General features: G+C 34.5%; 1 protein-coding gene across 2 annotated transcripts in view; it reads left to right on the forward strand.

The window, feature by feature from the left end:
* Positions 1–23,182, forward strand: part of MOB1B (MOB kinase activator 1B) — a 48,585-nt gene extending 25,403 nt beyond the window's left edge. For both annotated transcript variants that reach the window (XM_033106212.1, XM_033106214.1), the window contains exons 2-6: positions 937–1,103; positions 5,462–5,555; positions 10,502–10,635; positions 13,253–13,416; positions 17,802–23,182. In XM_033106212.1, the coding sequence (XP_032962103.1) occupies positions 937–1,103; positions 5,462–5,555; positions 10,502–10,635; positions 13,253–13,416; positions 17,802–17,879 (637 nt within the window). In that variant the 3' untranslated portion in view covers positions 17,880–23,182. The remainder of the gene's footprint in view (positions 1–936; positions 1,104–5,461; positions 5,556–10,501; positions 10,636–13,252; positions 13,417–17,801) is intronic.
* The last annotated feature ends 1,061 nt before the right edge of the window (positions 23,183–24,243 follow it).

The following is a 24,243-nucleotide window of genomic DNA, read 5'->3' on the forward strand; positions in this document are numbered from 1 at the left end:
TTGGGGGTAAGTCTGGGAGAAGAGGGTAATGAGTGAAAAGCTATGGAAAGCTTGGAAAGTATAGTGTTGTTTATGTGCCCTTTTTGAATTCTACTTTCATATTCCTATGTTCAAATGTCTGAATATTTTGGTGGTAGGAATTTAGTTACATTAAACTTTATGGGGTTCTCAGCCACCAAACTCTAATTCATTCTTTCTTTTCCTTTTCATATGAAGAGAAGAAATGGAGTATTGAGAAAGGATGGCTAGGATATAATATAATTTGATAAGAACTTGCCATCATTAACAGAAGAATCCTTCTCTTAACTCATAAAATCATTTCTAAGACTAGTTTCATTTGATCCATTTAAAATATATAAGTGAAAATTGAGCAAACCAACCACATTAATGTCTACTGCATACCTGGAATTCTGGATTAAGACTGCTGATGCTTCCTGTGATTGGGTAGAAGAACATGTAGTTATTCTTTCTTGCTCTAGGATTTTTGTATTTTATTGATATAAAATTGTATCTTTATGCTTTTTATACGATAGAAACAAATTATTTGTATGAGGGTGAGGGACTTAGAATAGGAGTGAAAAGGAATAAAATAAAGATTATCACAGAAGTAATTTTTTGTTTTTCTAGATTGCAACATGTAATCTTGAATTGTTGATTTATTATGAAGAGCTGGATAGTTAAAACTAAAAATTCTTTTTCTCTTGGGAAGTTGCAGTAGGGAATATAGAGAAGGTTTGTAGGAGTTTTGGGTATGGAACATAATAATTACAGCAGTTATATTGCCGGGATTTAATGTAGCCAATACAATTTAGGATGTTTATTTGTAGACATTGAGGGTCACCTGTATGTTATTTTATCCCGTAATATAGTGTAGTAGACTCTGTTGAAAGTCGTGCCTTAAATATTGAAGTGTCTTTTTTTCTTGTCTATTTATAGTGGAAGTCGCTCCTCTAAAACGTTTAAACCAAAGAAAAACATTCCAGAGGGTTCTCACCAGTATGAGCTCTTAAAGCATGCAGAAGCCACCCTGGGCAGTGGCAACCTCCGGATGGCTGTCATGCTTCCTGAGGGAGAAGATCTAAATGAGTGGGTTGCAGTGAACAGTAAGTATCCTTTCTGTTTCTCAGTAGAATCTACACTAGGTTAGAAGCCTCATTGTAGGTGAGTTTGGGGGTGCTATCTATTCTAGAATCTAGTTAGCAACCTAATAGCACAATATAGTGATGCCTCAATCCACTTTAGCCTTTATGTTATTTTATTTCTAAATAGGGAGTTTGGTTTCTTGTCTCCTGTTACAATGAAATGCAAAGCATAAATTTACAATTTTCAGTGGAAAAACATGGTAATAACAGCAATTAATAGTTAATATTTATGGAACATGAATTATGTCTGGCACTCTGCTATTCTTCCTACATGGATTATTTTATTTCATCTTTACAGCCTCATGATGTAGGTACTATTATTTTGCCCGTTTAATACAGATAAGGAAGCAGCAGCAGAAAGATTAGTAATTCTCCTTGGTCATACAGCTATTAAATGGCAGAGCCTGGGCTCCAATATAGAACTATAGAATTTCAGAGACCATACTTTAACCACTATGCTAAATTGCCTCTTTCGGTAGCATGTTCAGTGATTTCCCTAGGTTATGCTTTAAAAAAAAAATTCAATAGTGAGCTTATGAAATTAATAAAATATGTTTATAAGATATTCTTAACACCTAGGAAGAAAAGTGTATAAGTAAAAAGTAAATATATTATTGGGAATTAAGCCAGAGAAAATTGGGGAATAAAAGTAGTACTTTTTTTTTTTTTTTTAAAGATTTTATTGGGGAAGAGGAACAGGACTTTATTGGGGAACAGTGTGTACTTCCAGGACTTTTTTCCAAGTCAAGTTGTTGTCGTTTCAGTCTTAGTTGTGGAGGGCGCAGCTCAGCTCCAGGTCCAGTTGCCATTGCTAGTTGCAGGGGGCGCAGCCCACCATCCTTTGCGGGAGTCGAACCAGCAACCATATGGTTGAGAGGATGTGCTCCAAACAACTGAGCCATCTGGGAGCTCAGCAGCTGCTCAGCTCAAGGTGGCAGGTCAGCTCAAGGTGCCGTGTTCAAGCTTAGTTGCAGGGGGCGCTGCCCACCATCCCTTGCGGTACTCGAGTTGTTGAACCGGAAACCTTGTGGTTGAGAGCCCGCTGGCCCATGTGGGAATCGAACCAGCAGCCTTCTGAGTTAGGAGCACGGAGCTCCAACCGCCTGAGCCACCGGGCCGGCCCAAAAAGTAGTACTTTTAATAGTCAGGATTTTTCAATATTAGTGAAGAAACTACTAGAATTTTATAATTGGGGAATTTTGTGTGAATCGAATAAAAATAAAATGAAATTTAATTGAAAACATACAGTACATGTCTAGGCTTTGATTAAAGGAAAGCAAAACTATTTTTCTTGTAATATTTAATGGTATCTTATTATATATAATTTGAAATATATCATAGGATTTATAAATTGAGCTGCTACCCACTGATAACTTTTAGGAACCTAAAGGATTTTTCTGAGATATCTTAAAAACTTACTGTGACAGCATTTGCATAAGAGTAGTATTTATTATAATGTGATTATCCTCCTGGACCAAGAGAGTTTAATTACTAAAGAAATAAATGATTTTTTTGCTTTATGGGTGAGACTCATCTTACCAATGAAATGATTCTGTGATATTACAAAGAAAACATTCAGAGTAAATTTCCAATATATGCGTACATTCTGTTTTTTGTACTTGTTTGTGCCTTTTTTGTACCATTTAAGAACTCATTTACTGATTTTAAAAATCTAAAGAAGGTAGCATTAAGCTTCTGTATGTGGGATTCTGACTTGAGTATAAAAGCAGATCATCATTTTCTATCTGTATTCGCTCTGTCTCAGTTGCCAGAACTGAGTGTCTGTACCACTGAAATGCTTAGAACTTCAATGACTTCTAAAATTCCACAGGCATTTTGCAGTAATAACTGGACAAAAATTATTTTGAATTGGAGAGTTAGAACATCCCATGAGAACAGGTAATTCTACCTTGAAAATACAGCATTTGACTGAAGAAGTACTGGATTCTTAAATTTACCATATTTATAGTATTCTTCCTAAATGACACTTGATGAGGTAAATAGGATTTGAGGCTAGACAGATATTTTCACTCACTGACAATGATTAAGTAAACATTTGGGTACATAAAAAGAGTGAAGGGAATTTGTTGATAAGATTGGCATTTTAATGGCTTTTTGGCTTCAGTTCATTTGCCAGATGAAGATAAATGGTAGAAAATTCAACAACTGGTCTCACAGCCAAAACCAGAGTCTGGTTGTGGACATTATTCTTCTAGAAAGAATGATAGCTTAAAGAAGATAGAAGATTCAGGAATTTAGAAAAAGCTGGATGAATGACTTATAAATGTATGTGGCACAGAATCCTGAGGCCATATCTTGGTTTATGGAAGGAAACTAACATTTACTAAATGCCCACTTTATAGTAGACACATTTTTTAGCATTCCGTATAATAAAACCAGTTTTAAAAGTAGGAAACTGAGGTTCAGGGAGGTTATAAGTAACTGGTAAGTATAAGAGTTGGGATTCAAACTGGTCTTATTTCAAAGCCATAGGTTGTCCTCTGTTGCTGTGGAGGACAACTTAAGAATTATATCATTTAGTAAATCTTGGCTCTTTGAGAGGTAAGAGGTAAAGGAAAACTTGTAGGACTACATTTAGTGAATGCTTCTTCTTGTCATACTTTCATCAGCAGTTAACTTTGACTCCTTTTAAAGTCAATGTGTTTCTTCTACTACTCTAGAAAATCTGAAATAAAAAAGCAAAGTGCTGCTCATGGGTAATTAATGAGACGAAAGAGATTTTAGGACTGCATAAATAAAGTGGGAATAGGCACTGAGCTCAAAGTCACCATATGTAGTATTTGTACTTCTCAAATATATGGATAAATGCTCCTTTTTTGCTTGAGAAACTTAAAAAGATAAATTTTTGGCCAGGATAGTATAGGCAGTCGGGTAGTAGAGTCTGGCTAGATAGATGTCGATAATTATTAGAACATTCTTTGTGGTTTCCTTGAGTTAATTTGTACCAAGTTCTCGTTGACTGCTTTATAGCAAAAGAAAAGGGCGCGCTGAGGGGAAGTTGTTTGCTTCTACAACGTGTACTTCCCTTTATGAAAAACTCAAGTGACATTTTCCCTGTTAGCTTGTAAACTCAAGGAGGACATGGGATTGAGTCAGTTTGTTTCTTATTCTTAGAGCTTGGCATAGTTTCTGGCACATCTAAGGGTCATGCAATGTCTGGGAAGAGGTAAACATACTAATTTTTGTTTGGAGCTTTGTTATATTAAGGATGCTTACGCTGTACTCTAGGACAAGGGTTAGCAAACTTTTTCTTTGTAAAGGACCAATTATTAAACATTTCAGTCTTTGCTGTTACAACTATTCACCCCTTCAAAAGTCACCATAGAACAGTATGTATCCAAATAGGCATGGTTGTATTCTCATAAAAAATTTTTAAAAAACAGGTGATGTGCCAGATTGGGCCTGTGGTCATAATTTACTGACCATTGCTCTAGGATAAGGCTAGTACATGAATAATAGTAAATGAATGTATAAGTATCTAGCTAATAGAGGAGATAAATAGAATAATAAAAGTAATTCTAAAGAACGTCAGAAAGAAAAGAAAAAGAATCATAATAAGTAGGATAAATAGATAGCAAATAGTAAGATAGTAAATTCAAATCCAAATAGTAATAATTTGTATTAAATGTAAAGGACAAATGCTTCAATAAAAAAGGCAATTATTGTGTAAAGATGGTCATAAACAAAGCAAATCTAAATTCTGTTTCCAGGAAACATACTTTATAGAGATACAGGTTGAAACTAAAAACTTAAACAGTAATCTAAAGCAAGCTGATATAGCCATGTAAATATCACATAAAGTAGACTTCCAGGCCAAAAAAAGGGAAGATTTTAAAATGATAAATGGTTGAGTTTGCAAAGACCATATGATGTTCTGAATTTGTGTCTTTTAATAACATCTCAATAATATATTAAAATCATTTGACTGAACTAAAAGAAGAAATAGACAAATCCACTGTCATAACAGGAGATTGAAACACTCCTCTCAGTAATGTATAGAAAATGTAGAAGAAAACAATCAACAAGGAATTAAAAAATTTGAGCAACGTGATTAATAAGACTTGACCTGAGACCACATAAGCTAAGCACCTCAGATTACACACATGTACATTTTCAAAAATTGAAAGGATTGAAATCATATAACATATGTTCTTTGACAATAGTGGGATTTAGCTAGAAATCAATAACAAAAAATTGGGAAATCTGTGTATGTGTGGAAGGAACACTGATAAATCTAGATTCTGCTTGAATAAAATTAAAATTTAATGTTTTACTTATAGCTGATATTTACTTTGCAGCTGTGGATTTCTTCAATCAGATCAACATGCTTTATGGAACAATCACAGATTTCTGTACAGAGGAGAGTTGTCCAGTGATGTCAGCTGGCCCAAAGTAAGACTTGGTTCATGATCAGTTCTCATTTTTACCTTATTTTATAGTGCTTGGATAAGAAGAACATTTCTGACCATATAATTTCTGTACTTAGCATCTCCTTCAGTGGTTTATCAATGAGTAATATATTAAGTCTAGATTCTTTAGTCTGAGCTTTATGGCCCTTCTTGCATTGCCCTCCATCCTGCCTTTCCTCTGTTCACTTATGTATCTCCTCTGGTTTATCCAAACTAGATTATTGGAAATGCCTTGCTATTCCCTCCATTGCTTATATTCTGAAAATTTGCTGATTCTGTTCTTTTCTTGGTTATTTTTCTTTTCTTCCCATCTCTGTCCTTTTAGCTTCTGCTAATATTTTAAAAGATTTTACTCATCTTCAGGGCCCACATCTAATGCTTCATTCTGATTTCTTCAGACTAGATGTGATCTTTCTAGTTAACTTTTTTGTCTTTATGATTATATTTCTTTGTTACATTATACTTATAATATTTACAAATCTTATTTAACGTGTCAGATTTATTCTTTTTCTTAATCCCTTTTAGTGCAAGAACAGTGGCCTGCCAATTACCACTCAATAAATGTTGCTTAGATCAATACATTTTTGAAACTGGCTTTTATTATTACTATGGCTAATAATAACAATGACAGCTACCATTTATTCAGTGCTACCTAAATGTAAGGCCTTTGTACTCGTTCTTCTCATTTTATAGGAAGAGAAATAGAGTCAGAAAGGTTAGTAAGTATCACGTCCAAGGTCCTATTATCTAGAAACAGGTAGGCCCAGGATTGAAACCTAGGTCTCTTTGTTTCTAGTGTCTGTACTCTTAACTGCTACATTGTATTATTTTCTTATAAGAAATATTAATTGGTACTTAACAAGGCATATAGAGAAAAGTTTTCTTTTTAGTGCTGACTTTCCCTAAAGTATGTTCTCTCTCACTAGTTTTATACAAGGTGTGAATATCGAAACAAAACAAAACAAACTGGGCTACGCTTACTAGTGCTTAGGAATATTGTCATGATAAGTAGTAGATTGCTAGACACTTATTGTACTAATGTTTCATTGCTCAGAATATTTTTGGTAATATTTAAATTGCAGTGTCAGACTCACTGTCTATTTATTGACCAAATTTACGTATTGAACAAAGTATTACCTAGTTAGGTCATCTACCGTATTCCTCAAATTGACTCCAAATGAGTTAAGATGTTTCTCAGAATCCAGTCCTCTTAAAAAGAATTGACAGTTTGCCATCATCAAAGGTGTTCAAAATAATATGTTTTGAGTATTTCCTAAGGTAATTTTTTGGGAAAAGAACTTATTTCAAATGTATTGAAAATAACTTACTTTCAAACTATTTCAAACTTTGAAACTTCAAATAATTTTAAGTGTACAGAACAGCTGCCAGAAGAGCAGAAAGAACTCCCATATTTCTTTTCCCCGGATTCCCCAATTATTAACATTTTACTCCATTTGCTTCCTTACTCTCTCTATATGTATACTCATTAAGGTTAATTTTTGTGAACCTTTTGAGCAAGTTGTAGGCATTAGGCCCCTTTACCCATACATATTCAGTCGTATATTCTTGAAAAACAAGGATACTCTACATAAGCAGCATACAAACCCGTCACACCACTTCCTCCATTTCAGAGATACCATTTGCATTTCATCATCTGTCTGAACAACATTTCAGGTTTTCATTTCTGGTTGAGGATCCTATCTATGATTATGTATTGCCTTTATTTGACTTACCGCTTCACGTATCTTTAATTTGGGTAGTTCCTCAGTCTTTCCCTGTATTGGCCTTTGTGCATAAAAGAGGTAACATAGCAGGCCTGACTGCTGTCTTTTGAAAGGCCTGCTTACGAGGTTGACCCTTGGATGACATCTGGGAACTTGGATTTCAGAAGGATTCCCCACCATTCTAACTGTTAAGAGTGGCTCTCTCTACCTAAACTGTGCAAATGATATGGTTTATGCTTTCCTTCGGCGAGTCTGGAATTTTAGTATGTGTCATGTGGAGGGTGCCTGCTTGACCACCCCTAATAAAAAACCTGGACAGAGACTCTAATGAGCTTCTGTGGTAGACAGTATTTAGCATGTGTAATCACACCTCAGTCCTGGGGGAATTAGGGGTGGCCTGTGTGACTCCAGTGGGAGAAGACTCTTCGAAGCTTGTTCCTGTTTTCCTTTGGACTTTGCCCCATTTGCAAACTTTTCCCTTTGCTGATTCTGGTTTGTGTTCTTTCACTGTAATAAATCATATCTGTGAGTACAACTAGATGCTGAGTTCTTTAAGTCCTCTTAGCAAGTCATCATATGCGGTGTGGTCTTGGGGATCCGACCACTGTCTGATGTTTTCTTACGACTACATTCAGGCCATGCATTTTTGTCAGGAACCCCAGAGATGATACTTTTTTCCCGGTGGATCATATTAGGAGGCACATGGTGTTGACCATCCCATTACTGGTGATGTTAACCCTGATTGTCTTACCATGTTAGTGTCTGCGAGATTTCTTCACCCCACATTTGCCATTTTCCCCTCTGTAATTGTCTAGTATTTTATTGGGAGGTTTTCTCATATTACACCAATATCCCATTCCTGTGAACTAAGGAGAATTACTGTCATTTATACTAGTGCTCTGATCACATTCCCCATAGAAATCGTATCTGAATAGCTGGTATCGGAGGTACATACCCAATTCTTCAAAAGTTGACAGGCACGGGATCTCTATAAAGGTACTACAAAAATGAAAAATGATCTTCCTTCCCTGTTTCCTTCCTTCCTCCCAACTTCATTTCTTTCCTTTTTCTTTCCTCTTCTTCCTTTCCTTCTTCCCTTCCTCCCTTTCATCCTTCCACCTTTCCTTCTACCTTCCCTCCCTTCCTCTCTTTTTCTTTGAGAGTCTTAACTTTTGCCTGTCATTAGTGCTGAAAATATGCAGTTGTTATGGTTTGCCATTTTTATTAGCAGATGGTCAAGAAGGATTATTCCAAGGAAAGGTATTTGTTAGTAGCTTAGCACTGGCCCCTTGCAAAGGAGTATTGAGTGATGGCTCATAGGGTTTTGTTCTCAGTTACTATTGTTATTATTAACTAAGAAATGAATGTTTTGAAGTTTTCAGTTTATAAGCTCATATCATGATGACAAATTTCAAATAGAATGGTCTGTCAAAGGTGGAATAGAATAATCAATGGGGGCAAAATAGAGTTACAAGATAGTCATCTTAAGTATAAACATAAAAAAAAAGGAACAGTTAGAAACTAGAAGTATAAGCAATATACAGTTTTATTCAAAAAGCCTTAGGATATGGAAAGTTGATTTTCTTTAAAACCTTTAGGATCTTGAAAATGATTTTTTGGTTTACTATGTCTGCTTTTGATTTTTCCATTTAAAAATGAATATAGAACACCTGAAAATAATCAACAAAATGAAAAACATAATTGTGAGGAAAAATAAAAGTGTTAAGATTTCTTGATAAGGGAGAAAACGTGGATGAGTTCCTGTCTTTAAGTGAAGAGTGATGATAGCTAAAAGTCCTACCATTCGTGGCCTCTAACTCCTAAGAGGATCAAACAAGAACAGCCTTAAGTCACACTCAGGACTTTAGTTTTATATTAGGAAGAACCTCTTGACTGTGAAAGTGATTAAACAGCAGAACAAGATGCAAAAATGGGGAATCTCCTCTTGGAGACCTTCAAAGTGGACTTGATAGTCACCATCCCTGTTGTCCAGGGTTGGCAATAAGGTATACTGTCAGAATGTTTATTCAGGTGTATCCTGTCTAGGTTTATTGCTCAGGTGTATGTAGCTGTGATTGAATAGAAACTATCCTTATTTAGTCTATCTCAAGATAATTTTTGTCTTTAAAATACCCTATAGTGTTGTTCCATTATATTTTCATTTCCTTTGCTAGACTCACTGACCTATCATTCTGTCAGTCCAAACTCTGGGACAAGGTTAGAAATATACAGTTGATTCAAAGAGAGCAGCTAAGTGACAGAAGTATTTTCAGAAACTAAGAAACTAAATGCTAGTTCAGTTTAGAGATTTTTATACTTTGGAGTTTCAGCTGTATGTTTATTCTTTATCTTTAAAAAAAATCGGGCTGTGTGTGTGTGTGTGTGTATGTATGTATAAGTAACTCCATTACCATTCTTGTCTTGTTATTACTTACTCATTTATAAGTCTGTCGTCTTGTTAGTCTGTTCTCCTTGAGAGTAGGGAAAGTCTTTCATTTTAATGTCCCTTGTTCCAGGAGAGTATTCCTTGACACATTATTTCTCACACAGTGGGTGCACATTAAATGTTGATCATACCAAAGGATAATATTCTGTTACAACCCAAATCCTATAGGCATCTTTATTTGGGTTGCCAGTTTTCTTTAAAGGCATGTTTAGCTCCTCAACCAAATGTACTCAAATATTGAGTCATTCTTTTCTTCATTCATCTTACTTTGGAGCTTCCTGTGATATTTTCTATCCATAACCCAAAATTTAAAGCCCCAAGTTTAAAAGAATTGTACTGCATAAGGAGAAATGTTTTTCAAGGAAGAAAAACAACCGTAAAAATGAAAGATGGTCATCAAAGAAGTGGGAAGTAAGTTAGGTTTTCTGCTAAGGCAATGTATGATTGTAAAATATGAATGCTATATATGAAAGGAAGCTGTATAAGAAAATTAGAACATATGAGGAGAGCACAGAAACACAAAAGTGAGTTTGATGGAATCTGCTTAGTTTGGATCGTGATAAATGCAAAATAGTCCAGTAGCCATTTAAAAATGCTAAATTTAAATGCCAAATGCAGAAATCTTTATTTGGAGGAGTAGATGTTTAACATATATCCTATATATACATCCATAATACACATACGTTCATAATACAAAAAACATACACACTGTGTAGGTATATACTGATATTTTGTGTGCTTTTTATCTTTCCAATACAGATATGAATATCATTGGGCAGATGGAACAAACATAAAGAAGCCTATTAAGTGCTCTGCACCAAAGTATATTGATTACCTGATGACTTGGGTTCAGGACCAGTTGGATGATGAGACATTATTTCCATCAAAAATTGGTATAATTTTTTTGTATAATTGGGATCCAGTATGATTTATCTAATTTTATATATTTCTACAGCATATTGATTCTCTATTCCAGGACCCATACTAGATTACTATACCTATCAAAATATTTCTAACCCTTACACATTTAAAAATGTCCTATCTTTTTTATAACAATTTATCATGAACATTAAGGTAAACCTCTCAGTAACTTTAAACAAGATGAAGATCAGTATATTTGGACGGTAACAATCTGGACTGTGTCATGGAAAAAAGAGACTGGATATTGGGTAGGCAGCCAATTTCATCTGCAACAGTCATGTCCATTTCTTGTTTAGGGAAGGACCTTATATGACTTATATCCAGTTTTATATTATATTTGTGGCAAATAGGTAGTTTGAATTTATGACCCATAGTGTGAATCTTAGAGACTGTGGAATCAAGCTAGGTAGAAGTAAACAAGATTTGAGGAGTTGGTCTCTTATCAACTGAGTGACTTTTGCTTTTTTGTATTTGCTCTTAAGGGCTGGCCTTTCAAGTGGAAATTTTCACATCTGAATAGTTCATATGATCTTTACCTTTTCAAACTTCTTACAACTATGTTTTCTGAAAAAGTTACGTATTTGCTCTTCTAGCAATAAACAACTTTTTGACTATGGTTTTAGCTTTTGGAGGAAGGGTGTTATAGAGGAGATAATGTAAATAGTTGTTATTATGGATTGTTTTAAATACATTTATTGAATGCTTTCAGTATTTTGGAGCATTTGTAATAAAAGGTCTATTTTTCACAGCTGCATTACTTATATACATCGTAGTGGTTTTGGATAAGTACCGTTACCTTTTATCGCCCATAATACCGTGTTTCCCCGAAAATAAGACCTAGCCGGACAATCAGCTCTAATGCGTCTTTTGGAGCAAAAATTAATATAAGACCCGGTCTTATTTTACTATAATATAAGACCGGGTCTTGTATAACGTAATATAATATAAGACTGGGTCTTACATTAATTTTTGATCCAGAAGACGCATTAGAGCTGATTGTCCGGCTAGGTCTTATTTTTGGGGAAACACGGTAGTATATTTTTTAAGTTTTTTATTTTAACCCAATTTCAGACTTTTAGAAAATTTGCAAGAATTGTGTAAAGAATCCCTGTATATCCTTCTTCTTCTAGATTTTTTAGTTGCCAACATTTTACCACATATGCTTTCTTTCTCTCCCTTCCTCTCTCCTCCCTCCCTTAACGCCCCCCACCACGTACATTTTTTCTTTTTCCTGAACTGTTTGAAAATAAATTGCATATATGATACCCGTTTATCCATATGTGCTTCAATGTGTATTTCCTTAGAAACTCACAGTACAACTATCAAAATCAGGACATTAACACCGATACAATACTGTTGTCTAATTTACAGATCTTATTCAGATTTTTCAAATTTTCCTAGTAATGTCCTTGATAGCAAAAGAAAAGTTTTAACATTTCTTTTTATTCAGTTGTCATGTCTCAGCCTTCTTTAATGTGGAATATGTGTACTTCAGTCTTTTTTTGACTTTCATGACAATGATATTTTTGAAGACTGTAGGCCTGCTATTTTATATAGTATCCCTTCATTTCAGTTTGTCTTATGTTTCCCTGTGACCAATAATATTTCTAAATGAGTGGTAGGTAATGTGATGACATTGAATGCAGTAGTACAAGTATTTGGCTTGTGTTTTGCTAATCTAGATTATTTAACTAGTGTAACAAAGTATATGGGATTTTGTGTTTTTCTAGTTTTATATTTGTTTAATGTTATAAAAGTGCTGCAGTTCATAGCAATGAACCTATTTAAGCAGAGACTGCAGCTATTTTTAGGGTAAATGTAGACTTGGAGTAGTAATGAAATAATTCCCATAGAAAAAAATTTTTTAAATATACTGTAAGCCCCCAGCCCTTTTACACAGTTTGCTGACAATACCACCCTCAGTCAGTTTCATAGATGAAGTTTGTTTATATCTATCTAGATTCTAGATTGTATAGGTGATCTTATTTCTGGAAATAATCTAAGTTATGTCTGACTTTTTAAATGAAAGGGTAAAATACTAAAATGGGGTTTTTGTACCTTTTATCCCATCTACCAATTTTTAATAGTTTGAGAAATCTGTAAATCACTGTTCCCGGCTTCTTAAAACAAAAATTAAAAAGAGGAACGTGTGTGTGTGTGTGTGTGTGTGTGTGTAAACTGCAAGCATTTTAAACAAAAATGAACATGGTTAATACATTATTTGTGTTCAGCAAATATTTGTATTGAGACCTGATGATATGAAATCTCAGGATCTAAGTATGAGTTTTAGTTCCATTACCATCTTAGGCACTTATTTGTTTTATTTTAGTAAAGTGGTGGTATATTAGAGGCCTAAAGGGCTATACTGAAGACTAGTTCTTATTCCATGGAAGCTTTGAAGTTTATTTTCATTTATCATATATTGAGAACATCTGAAAAGCATAGTAGGTATATTAAGTAGTAACTTATAAATACTTCTTCTTTTCAGCCTTGTCTTGGTAATATAAGTTGCCATTTGCTGACAAATTCATATTACTTTGTTCCTGTGTCTTGTTGTTAATAGATTGGGTTGTTTTATCTATTTACTAGGCGTTCCGTTCCCGAAGAATTTCATGTCTGTGGCAAAAACTATACTCAAACGCCTCTTTAGGGTTTATGCGCACATTTATCATCAACATTTTGACCCTGTGATCCAGCTTCAGGAGGAAGCACATCTGAATACATCTTTCAAGCACTTTATCTTTTTTGTCCAGGTAAGTTGACTTAGGAGGCCTGTTTTGCTCAGTAAAAGCTGTCATCTACAGAGTTCTGATGTGAATACTACATTCATACTGTCAGGATAAAATGTGCCGTATCTCTCTAGTCTTCATCCTCTAATACACTTGCCATAGTGATACCTTTGTTTCTGCATTCCATTCATCTCCAAGCTGGTGGCGTGCAAGTCTAAAATGGACCTCAAAAGTCTTGCCTTGGATTTGCTTCAGTTAATGGGCTATTATGGAACCTGGCTAGTTTGGCAGACATATAGATGAACTTGGTCTCTTGAGCTTTTTTGCATTCCTCCCATTCCTCTTAACCCTCAATTCCTGTCTGTCTTGGAACTTTTTTAGTATATAATCTGTCCTAGAAGTGGGCTTTGGATATCACACTTTTTTTTCCTTTTTTAATTCATTCTGAATAATTTTTAAGTTAGGTACTGCCCATTATGTCCAAAGTGGAAAAAATTTCCCAGAGAGCGTCGCTATTCCAGAGGTCCATTATAGTCTTTGATCTGACTCCTTAATTGACCTTTTCCTTCTTTCTTTAGTTCTCAGAGAACTGGCCTTAGAGATGAGATTAAGAAGAATGAGGATAAATTTAAATAAAAAAAAAAAAGAAAAAGAAGAATGAGGATATTCTTACCCTGCTATAATAATTACAGAACTAACAGCCAGGAATAAAAAACTAGTAGGAAAGATAAACCAGCTGACCAGCTTGTGTGTGTGTGTGTGTGTGTGTGTGTGTGTGTGTGTGTGTGTAGACAGAGAAGAGATGGTAGGCAGGAATGTCAGTCTTGAATCTCTGTTGTTTCTGTATATCTGTGGGTATATACTTACAAATGCCTTCCCAATGCTCTATCTCCACTAAAGAAAAATGTGTATATTTTCCCTCTATACACATTCCTCACACTGAAGGCACACATTTTCTGTCTTAATATCACCTATATAACACATTTTAGGCGATAGTAACTTTCTAAAACTTACTCTGAGCAATTTTTATTAATTTAATTTTTTTTAATTTTTCAATCACAGCTCACGTTTGGTATTATTTTATATTAGTTTCAGGTGTACAGCATAGTGGTTAGACATTTATATAATTTACGAAGTGATCCCCCTGACTAGGCTAGTACCCACCTGGCACCATACATAGTTATTATCATATTATTGACTATATTCCCATGCTTTACTTTACATCCCCATGACTATTTTGTAACTACCAATTTGTATTACTTAATCCCTTCACCTTTTTCACCCAGCCCTCCAAAATCCCTCCCATCTGGCAGCCATCAATTTGTTCTCTGTATTTGTGAGTCTGTTTCTGTTTTGTTTACTTTGTTCTTTAGATTCCACATATAAGTGAAATCATGGTATTTGTCTTTCTCTGTCTGACTGATTTCACTTAGCACAATACTTAGGTCCATTCATGTTGTCACAAATAGTAAGACTTCATTCTTTTTTATGGCCAAGTAATATTCCATTGTATATATGGAATATACAGTATACCACCTCTTTATCCAATCATCTGACTGGTGGGCACTTAGGTTGCTTTCATATATTGGCTACTGTGAATAATGTTGCAATGAATATAGGATGCATATACGGTATCTTTTTGAATTAATGTTTTGGATTTCTTCAGATAAATACGCAAAAGAGGAATTGCTGGGTCATAAGGTAGTTCTTTTTTTAATTATTTGAGATACCTCCACACTATTTTCCACAGTGGCTGCAACAATTTGCAGTCCCACCAACAGTGCACGAGAGTTCCCTTTTCTCTACATCCTTGTCAGCACTTGTTTGTTGATTTATTGATGACAGCCATTCTGACAGGTGTGAGGTGATATCTCATTGTGGTTTTAATTTGCATTTCTCTGATGATTAGTAACATTGAACATCTTTTCATATGTCTGTTGGCCATATGTATATCCTCTTTGGAGATATGTCTATTTAGGTCCTCTCCCAGTTTTTTAATTGGATTGTTTATTTTTTTGGTGTGAAGTTGTACAAGTTCTTTATAAGATTGGGGTATTAACTAACCCCTTACCGGATGTATCATTGGCAGATATCCTCGATGTAGTCCCATTTATTTCTTTTTTCTTTTGTTTCCTTTGTCAGACGAGATACATCAAAAAAAAAAAAAAATACTATGAGCAATGTCAGAGTTTACTGCCTGTGTTTTCTTCCAGGAGTTTTATAGTTTCAGGTCTTACATTTAAGTCTTTAATCCATTTTGAGTTTATTCTTGTATATAATGTAATAAGGTTGGTCTAGTTTCGTTTTTGCATGTATCTGTCCAGTTTTCCCAACACTATTCATTGAGGAAACTGTCTGTATTCTTGCCTCCTTCGTTATAGATTAATTGGCCATATATACGTGGGTTTATTTCTGTACTTTCTATTCTATCCCATTGATCTATGTGTCTGTTTTTATGACAGTACCATGCCATCTCGATTACTATAGCCTTGTAGTAGTATGTTATTCCAACTATAGACACCCACAGACACAAAGATTACCCTAAAGTTTGCACCTGTGCTTTGGTTTAGGCAGATATGATTGCTGAAGTTCAAGTTTTAGTGTTTTGAGAGAGGATATTCTTCCACCAGAAGGGTTAGTTTTACGTTACTGTATGATCTTAAAATACACTCTATCTCCAACTCCTAGTAAATTGTAGGGGATTAATATGTGGCATTTACTACATCCGAGCCTGTTTACTTCTCAGGACACTGTGACCTTATTAAAGGTACGTCCATTAGTTATGCAGTATCAGCCCTTGATTGAGTAAGAGGGACCTCTTCCCTTGATCTCACAGTTTAGAGAATCCTGCTCTGGCCCTTTCCCAGGTGTACTTCTCCCCACAGAGTGAGGAATGCACAACATACCTACCTACCCAGATCACTTCTGGTATGTGCTTCTACCTCGGAATTTCCTGCTTACATGGTCCCAAGTATATTTCCAGGGTCTGCATGGATCTTTTCCTTGGGTCTATTCTTTTGAAGGAAAGTCATGTATCTGATATGTATACCTCTAGACCAGGGGCGTCCAAACTTTTTTCAACGTTTTTCACCAAGGGCCATATGCGGTAAAATACACAAACAGCCGGGCCACTCACTCGAGGTGAAGTACGTATTGCCTCACCTGGTTTATTTAAGTAAACTAAATATATTTTTGGAATTTGCTGCGGGCCAATTAAAAATGGATTGCCGGCCGCAGTTGGCCCGTGGGCCGCAGTTTGGACACCCCTGCTCTAGACCTAAGGGGTAGCCAGATGGCAGCTGTTGGAGGGTGTGTGACATTGCCTATATAAGCCAGACAGGGTGTCCACACGCATGCATGTGAATCCCCTTGAAGAGGTGGGGGTTGGGAGATCAGAGAGGTTTGCTGAGGGTCAGAGACTGGCTCTTCTCATGTCACTCCTTTCCAGTGCAGAGTTCTGAGGAGTTTTGAGACTTCTAAATTTGAATCTGTTCTCGGGGTCACTATGAAGGTATATTTGTCAAGGTAGGAGAACAGAATGTATTTCATTTAACAATGTATTAGCTTACTGTAAAATTTAATAATTTAGTCGTATGATATATATCTGTGTTCTTGGTTCAGACCTCACAAATCTTAGGAGTAGACTTGCTATTAAATGCCTCCTAATGCTTCTCAGTACTTACTGTAGTGCTTGGCACTGATGGATGCTAATCAATGAATGAAGTTGGGAGCTCAGAATACCGCACCACGGCAGAAGATTGGAAGTACAGACAGCCTCTATTTATTAGCTTTGTAATTTATAGTTCAGTGGAAATCTCTTTAGACTTAAACTTCAGAATGATAGGGGTGGAACTTCTAAAGATGCACAAATTAAATCCAGGCTTTCTTATTTTTTCTTTACAGAATTTTATCTATCGTTTTTGGACTCCACATTATTCATGATATTCTCATACCGCATCTCATGATAGCTTGTATGTATGTTAGTTTATAACATAAACCAGCACTTTTACTCTGAAATTTTCCTGAGATGCTAGATTTTTTTTGATCCCTACTTGGTTGGCTGTATCTAGATGGTGGCCAAGTTATTTCTTTTGACAGGAAGCAGCAATTACCATTTATTGAGTGTTTACTTTGTGCCAGGGATTACATGAAGTGGTTAACATACAGTATCACATTTAATCCCCACAATAATTTTATGAGTTAGGAAAATTTATCCTAGTTACAAATGTAAAAGTATCAGAAGTGGTTAAGTGATTTGCCTAAAATAGAACTAGAGAATAGAAAAAATGTTTTTTGAAAAAGATTTGACTTCTATTTGCTTTAAAAGCTAATTTCTAAGAAGTATTGGTGGAATGAAATGTAAATAATACGTTTTTGCTATTTCCTCTGCCTTTCTTTATCACGCATAGGAATTCAACCTGATTGATAGAAGAGAACTTGCACCACTTCAAGAACTGATTGAAAAACTCACCTCAAAGGACAGATAAAAGGATGCAGAACTGTGCAAATTGTTCCTCAAATGAAGTTGTCTGGAGTGTATTTGGATTTTGTTGATTTTATTTTTATCTTGGTTGTTTTTGTCTTAAGTTTCGGGGGACTTGTTTGGGTTCTTTTTTCTGTATTCTGAATAAATGAAACCATATTCTATTGCTAGAGGAAGCCAAGAACCATTCTCTGTACATTTGATAGGCATAAATTTTGTCTTAGTGGCATATGGTATGTTTTTTTAACTTGATTTTGGTTACTTGTGGAATTTTTGATAATATTGTGTGTTGAAAGAAAATGCTTATTGATTGAACTGCTGATGGATGGGGTTCTGTGTTGTATAAATTGTGGCCAATTTTTGAAGTCCCTAAAAGACTTATGTTTTTAAGTGCCTTGGCAGGCTCACTTCTGAGGTGCAAAGCACAGACATAGAACTGAACAGGGCTTGAAACAATATTAGGATTACTACCCAGGGCACTTACTGATGATGCATGTTTTAAAATATCTGTGATAAAAGCCATAGTTTGCCTAAATTGGTCATCTCCAGCTCTTACTACATTGAAGAAATACAATTTGTAAAGGTGTGCCTGTAGAATATAAAAAATTAGTATTTCTTAATTATTTTTTATATTGATGATAATTCTGTTCAGCAAATGCTTAAAGTTCTACAAGCAGGTCTTTTCGATCTCTTGATATCTGTGATACTGAAACTTGAGGATGTTGAAATGCAATACCTATTGCATTTTGGCTTCTGTCTACATGTTAACTGCACTGTAGGTGTAAATATTCCAGGTTATATACAGGTTTGCCATCTTCAGAGGTGACGCTGAACTGTGAGGTTTCTTCGTAATTGCCAAATGAGCCATAAGTCTGCAGAATCCCCTTTTACTTTGAAGATGAGGGTATAGGAGTGAGTGTTTGGTTGTGGGGGGTTAATTTGTATGGGGACTTGGGGATGAAATTAATTATGGGGAGTCAAGTTTAAGATTAAAGTCTTGTCTTAAAACCCTTGAATAGAATGACATGGAAATTTTAATCAATTTCTTGTAAGCAGAGTCTTAGAGACTTCTTTTTAGAAATCAACTTCCATGAGAAGTTAAAAAATTCTAGGTATAGATATTGAATATGGAATTCAAGGACTGTTTGGGGAAATTGACCACTTTCCAGCATTTCCATTCAGTGAATGGAGCTAGTGTTTGCCTGTCATTTTTAAATGATACCTTCTTTGCTTATTATAGGCCCAATTTGAAGCATTCTGACTTCTCATTTTTTTCACTGTGACAAGAAATATTTTTCTTTGCAGTGATAGCAAACAATGAAAGTGCTAATTCAGTAACTAACTTTTATATTTTATTTTCTATGACTTTCTAGTGAATTACTCCCATATTAAAGAGTTCAGAAACTTGGTTTTTAAAATAACTATTAACATTTTCACTGCAGTTGTGTGCTTGAGATACATTCTTTACAGACTTCCAGTTTTAATTTTGTTGTTTCTGGTAAATCTGTTTCCTTCAGTTAGAAATAATATACCTTTTTCCTTGTAGAATAGAAATCTTGCTCTGAAATTGTTTATACTAAAAACACTTAGAAAAGAATCTAAGATAAAATCAGTTTGTTTTTGCCATTAACAAGTAGAGCAGTGATACAATTTAATACCAATACAATTATGATCACTAGGGACTGCCTTTTTCTCCATTTCATTTATAGCAATCATTCTCTAAGAACCAACAGAAGTAACAGGAGAGGCCGGCAGAGGCAAACATATTGGACATTCATTGGTAACAGTTATAAATTGCAGTGAGAACCAGCTGATTTCCTTAAAACAAATCTTTTAGTATCCGAATATGTAATATCAGCCATTATGGGTTGATTCAGAAATAAAATTTGGCATCAAGTGATTTTTGGGTCCTACCTATTTAGAAACATGAAGCACATCATTATGCAAGCAGTCGTTCATACTGAATTTGACTTCATATCAACCTAATAACAAAGGGGTTGCAGTAGCAAGCGTAGAGAGAATAATGAAAAATTGTTCTTACTCTTTTAAGCCTTATACAGCAGTACACTGTAAAAAAGGAAAAATGTTTGTATAAGTGTTTAGTAGTAAGATCTACTTTCCCACTGTATGTATATAGGAGTTTGTTGTCACTATGCCGGATTCTCAGGTGCCTGCTTATGAGTATTCCTTTAAACAGAGCTATTGGGACGTAAGGAGTCATGTGTGTATATATATGGTAACAAAGTAGAGAAGTTCTCCCAGGGAGAGGCCTGGCATTGTACATGGTGTTACATGGCTACAAGTAGGGAAATACCAGAGAATAGGAGAAATAACTGATATAATAAAAAATTGCTTTGATTCATTTGGTTTCCATGAGTGTTAGTGAGATGCCCTTTATAAAATAAGATCAGATCTTGGCTTTGCAGCAGAGCTTGCTTATAAATAAATGTCTGTTGGACTCTTTCCAGATCTCTATAAATAACCAAGATAAGGATTCTCCCCTCCCCCGTTCTTTATACAGAGATACAAAGCAGAAGTTGTTTTTCTCACCTGCTGATAAAAGCATAAAATATAAAGCAGTAAGTTATTGTCACAATGCTTTCATTAAATGTCGATATGAAGCAAGTTTTAGGAATTATTTTAAATGATGGTGATGATGTTGGAGAGGAATGATGTTGGAGAGAACTTAACAGAAAGAGTGAAAACCTTTAAGTTAGCAGTAGATGGTGCTACTGGCTTTCCTTTGCTGACTTGCTTATGCCATGAAACCCATGGCATTAAACTGCACTAAAACAGTAAACATGGTTTGGTTAGCTGGTAAGAGGCTTTGGAGGTTAGTGTACCTTAATGAAAAATTTTAGATTGCTATCACTTTTTACCTTTGTGATTTGTAAATTCTAAATGGTCAGCATAAAATGTAGGAAAAGACATGTTTAGTGTATAATATATCTCAGACTGAGTTACTGCCTGGTTTATCAGGAAAGAAAGCACTACAATGGCTTATGAGGAAATGCAGGCAATGTGGATATTTATATTTTACATGTAATCACCAGACTCCATTTTATGTATTAGCATTTTCCTTGCTTATGGGAAAAGAGCAAAATGACAGATTTCTTTTATATCTTTGTCTACACCCTCTCTGAGAGAGGTTTTGATAACCACTGAAATGGTAAAATATGTGAGATGCAATTACTAAGTTGTAGGACTTTCTTTTAAAATAAATATGTTATACCTTAAACATCCAAATGAGAGTTGATCTTCAGAGTAGTTCCTTTGGGAGCACTACTTATTCTAGCTATGTTGCAAAGGTGTAAAGTTTTTGGAATGTTTCAAAGACACCTTGAGAATCGGTTTATGACTATGCAAGAAAATCTATTTCATCATTTTAGTTGCACCAAAAACTTTTTTTGGCAGTTAATGTGACCTATCTTATTCACCAAACCATCTCTACTTTTTTTTTCTTAGAACTAAACCATTAGGGAAGTTCAAAAGAATGTGCCATAGATTCTGAATTCGCAAAAGAAAAGATTTTTGAGCATTGGTAGCATCATTTAATAAAGGAGTAGTTTCCTGATGTCCTACTTTGAAGTAGACAGTATCTTTTGGATGTATAGGTTTTATTTTTTAAGATTTAGTTTAATTACCTTACAGTTAAATATAATAATAAAAAAATCAAATTCTTTCTCTTGTTTTCTACTTTTTGTTCCTTTACCTGGTAACTTTTGAATTTAACCTTGACTACTGTAGGATAGTTTTGATTGAAAGGATAATAAAAAAAAAAATGGATCCAATATTTAAGGTAGAAGTCGCTTAAGGAAACAACAGCTTTTACCTCCATCCTTTAAAAAAAAATTTTTTTTCACTCAGATGAACAATTTGAATTTAAAGACTGGAGATCATTGTACAAAGAGATTGGAATAAATTTTATATATTAATTAGGCTGAGTTTTAAGCCTACATATCACAGATAAAATATTTAAAATTGTATAACCATTTCATATATCATTTATAACTTTAAAATTGTGAATGCCTTTTTAAAAGATATGGGACCAGAAGTATATTTGTAATTTGAAAATGTGACTGCTTACCAAGAGGAAAACTTTACTTATTTTGACACTTATTTGGGATATTAAAGAATGTACCAATTCTTTGAAACACTATTTTAGATTTGTACTTTAAGGACCATTCCTAAAATAATTTAAATTAGAGTTTTGTCATAATGTTAAGATTCACTGTAGGGATTACTGTTGTTCAGCTATCAGTTTAATGGTGTATGAGATAAATGTTTAGAGGTAAAACTATCTCGAAATTTAATGGAAAAGTTGAATTTTAAAATATAACAATTCTGATTGTAGACAATTTGAATTTTTAGGGCTTTCCTAATGAGCTAATCACATAGAAGAATTAATTTTGAAGGTATAAAACTGTGCTCCATGTCTGCCACTTGTAACTGAACTGATACTTAAATTTTGACAAAAGAGAATATACAGATTAAAAAATTGAGAACTCTCAGTTTTGCTAGTGTGATTGTAAGTTTCTTTTTCTACATGTAAGTTTCTTTTTCTACATGTAGTTTCTTTTTCTTTTTTCTACTATACTATAGAAAACTTTGGATCACAGTTCGCAAAGATGGATAGTGAAATGACTGGCCTTTTCTAGCTATATGTTTACTTGTCATCTCCTTCTCCTTGGAGATAAATTACTTCCTTACTGCTGTTGACTCTCTGTACGGCCCACCCTCCCAATACACACCCACTTGGAAAACAAAACAGGTTGATTGTACAGGTCTTCATTTTTAGTGCTTCTGACGTACTTGTTACCAATAAACAGCTTTCAGCTGAACTGTAATAAGATGCTACTTATTACATAGGCATTTTGGGGTTTTTTTTTTGGTTGATAGCTTTCTTTAAATATGTCACCGAAGCTGAGGTCATTTAAAAAATTTTGTTAATGTTTAATTTCTCTTTTATATATTATTAAATTCTTATGTGTGGGTATTTCTTACAGGTTTGCATGTGGTTTTCTTTCTATTTTGTTTCTGAAATACTTAATTTTGCCGGCTGTAAAACAGATTAGTGCATTTTCATTTTAAGAACACTTTCCTCCTTAGGTTGTTCATTTGAGATAACTATTTTTAGGGGAAATAGTTTTTTACAGCCACTAAATTATATTTGTTATTTTTATACATGCATAACTACGGTGGTAAGGGCACACTGATCTTGGGGGGAACACTTTTGTTCTATTTTCACTTTTCCTGTACATTATTACTTAAAATTATCTAGGAACAGTGCCATGAAATCTAGATTGAGAGAGAATACAGTAAACATGAGAACACTTAAAAGTTTCAATAGAAATCATTTAACACTTAAAAGTTTTAGTAGAAATCATTTGTGGGGACAAAAGCAGATGAATACTGCCAGTGTCATATAATGGAAACATAAGGGCAAGATCCACACTGTGCAAGTATTGTAGAGAATGTGTAAAGACAGGGATACTGCTTTTTTGGAGATAGACAATTTCTCTATATTAAACTAGCTGGAAGGGGAAAATGGTCTAAAATATAAAATGCAACATGGGCGCTGTATTGTAAACTGCCAAGTTTACTCAAATTATAGTTATTGATGAAAGTTTAATTGCTTCGTCATTTTTATTTTAAAAGGATACTGAATGTCAGAAAATCTGTAATAAGTTTTAATTGAGAGATGTAAATAATGTATACAGACTTGTAGGTGATGGGATGGGAAATATTTAAATTCTAGGTTTTTTTAAAGGAAGAAACTGAATGTTTATTACAAAAATTAATAAATAGTTATCTTTGGCCATGAATCTTGACTTTTCATTACTGTTTATTTTTGCTATAGATATTCCCACTCTGAACTCATTCCTAGAGAAATATTGAAGGTATTTGCAATATGTTGAACATTTAAAATTTGTTAGTCATTATGTTTTATAATGTTCACAGCAACCCTGGAAGTTAGTATCTTAGTGTCTTACGTACTAGAAAACTAAAGCTTAGGAATTGTATAAATCAATGATTAGGACTAGGGTTTAAAAACCCAAATGTGCTTGACCTTGAAGCCATTGTTTTTGTTTGTTTTCTTTAAATATACAGTACCGTGTTTCCCTGAAAATAAGACCTAGCCTGACATTCAGCTCTCATGCATCTTTGGGAACAAAAATTAAGATAAGGCTGGGTCTTATATAATAACATAATATAGTACTGAGTATAATATAATACCGAGTGTTGCATTAATTTTTGCTCCAAAAGACATTAGAGCTGATTGGCCAGCTAGGTCTTATTTTCAGGAAAACTTGGTAGTCCCCCCTTATCCTCTATTACCTGTGGTCAACTGCGGTCTGAAAATATTA

The sequence above is a fragment of the Rhinolophus ferrumequinum genome, chromosome 5 (assembly GCF_004115265.2).
Source record: "Rhinolophus ferrumequinum isolate MPI-CBG mRhiFer1 chromosome 5, mRhiFer1_v1.p, whole genome shotgun sequence".
Classification (NCBI taxonomy): Eukaryota; Metazoa; Chordata; class Mammalia; order Chiroptera; family Rhinolophidae; genus Rhinolophus; species Rhinolophus ferrumequinum.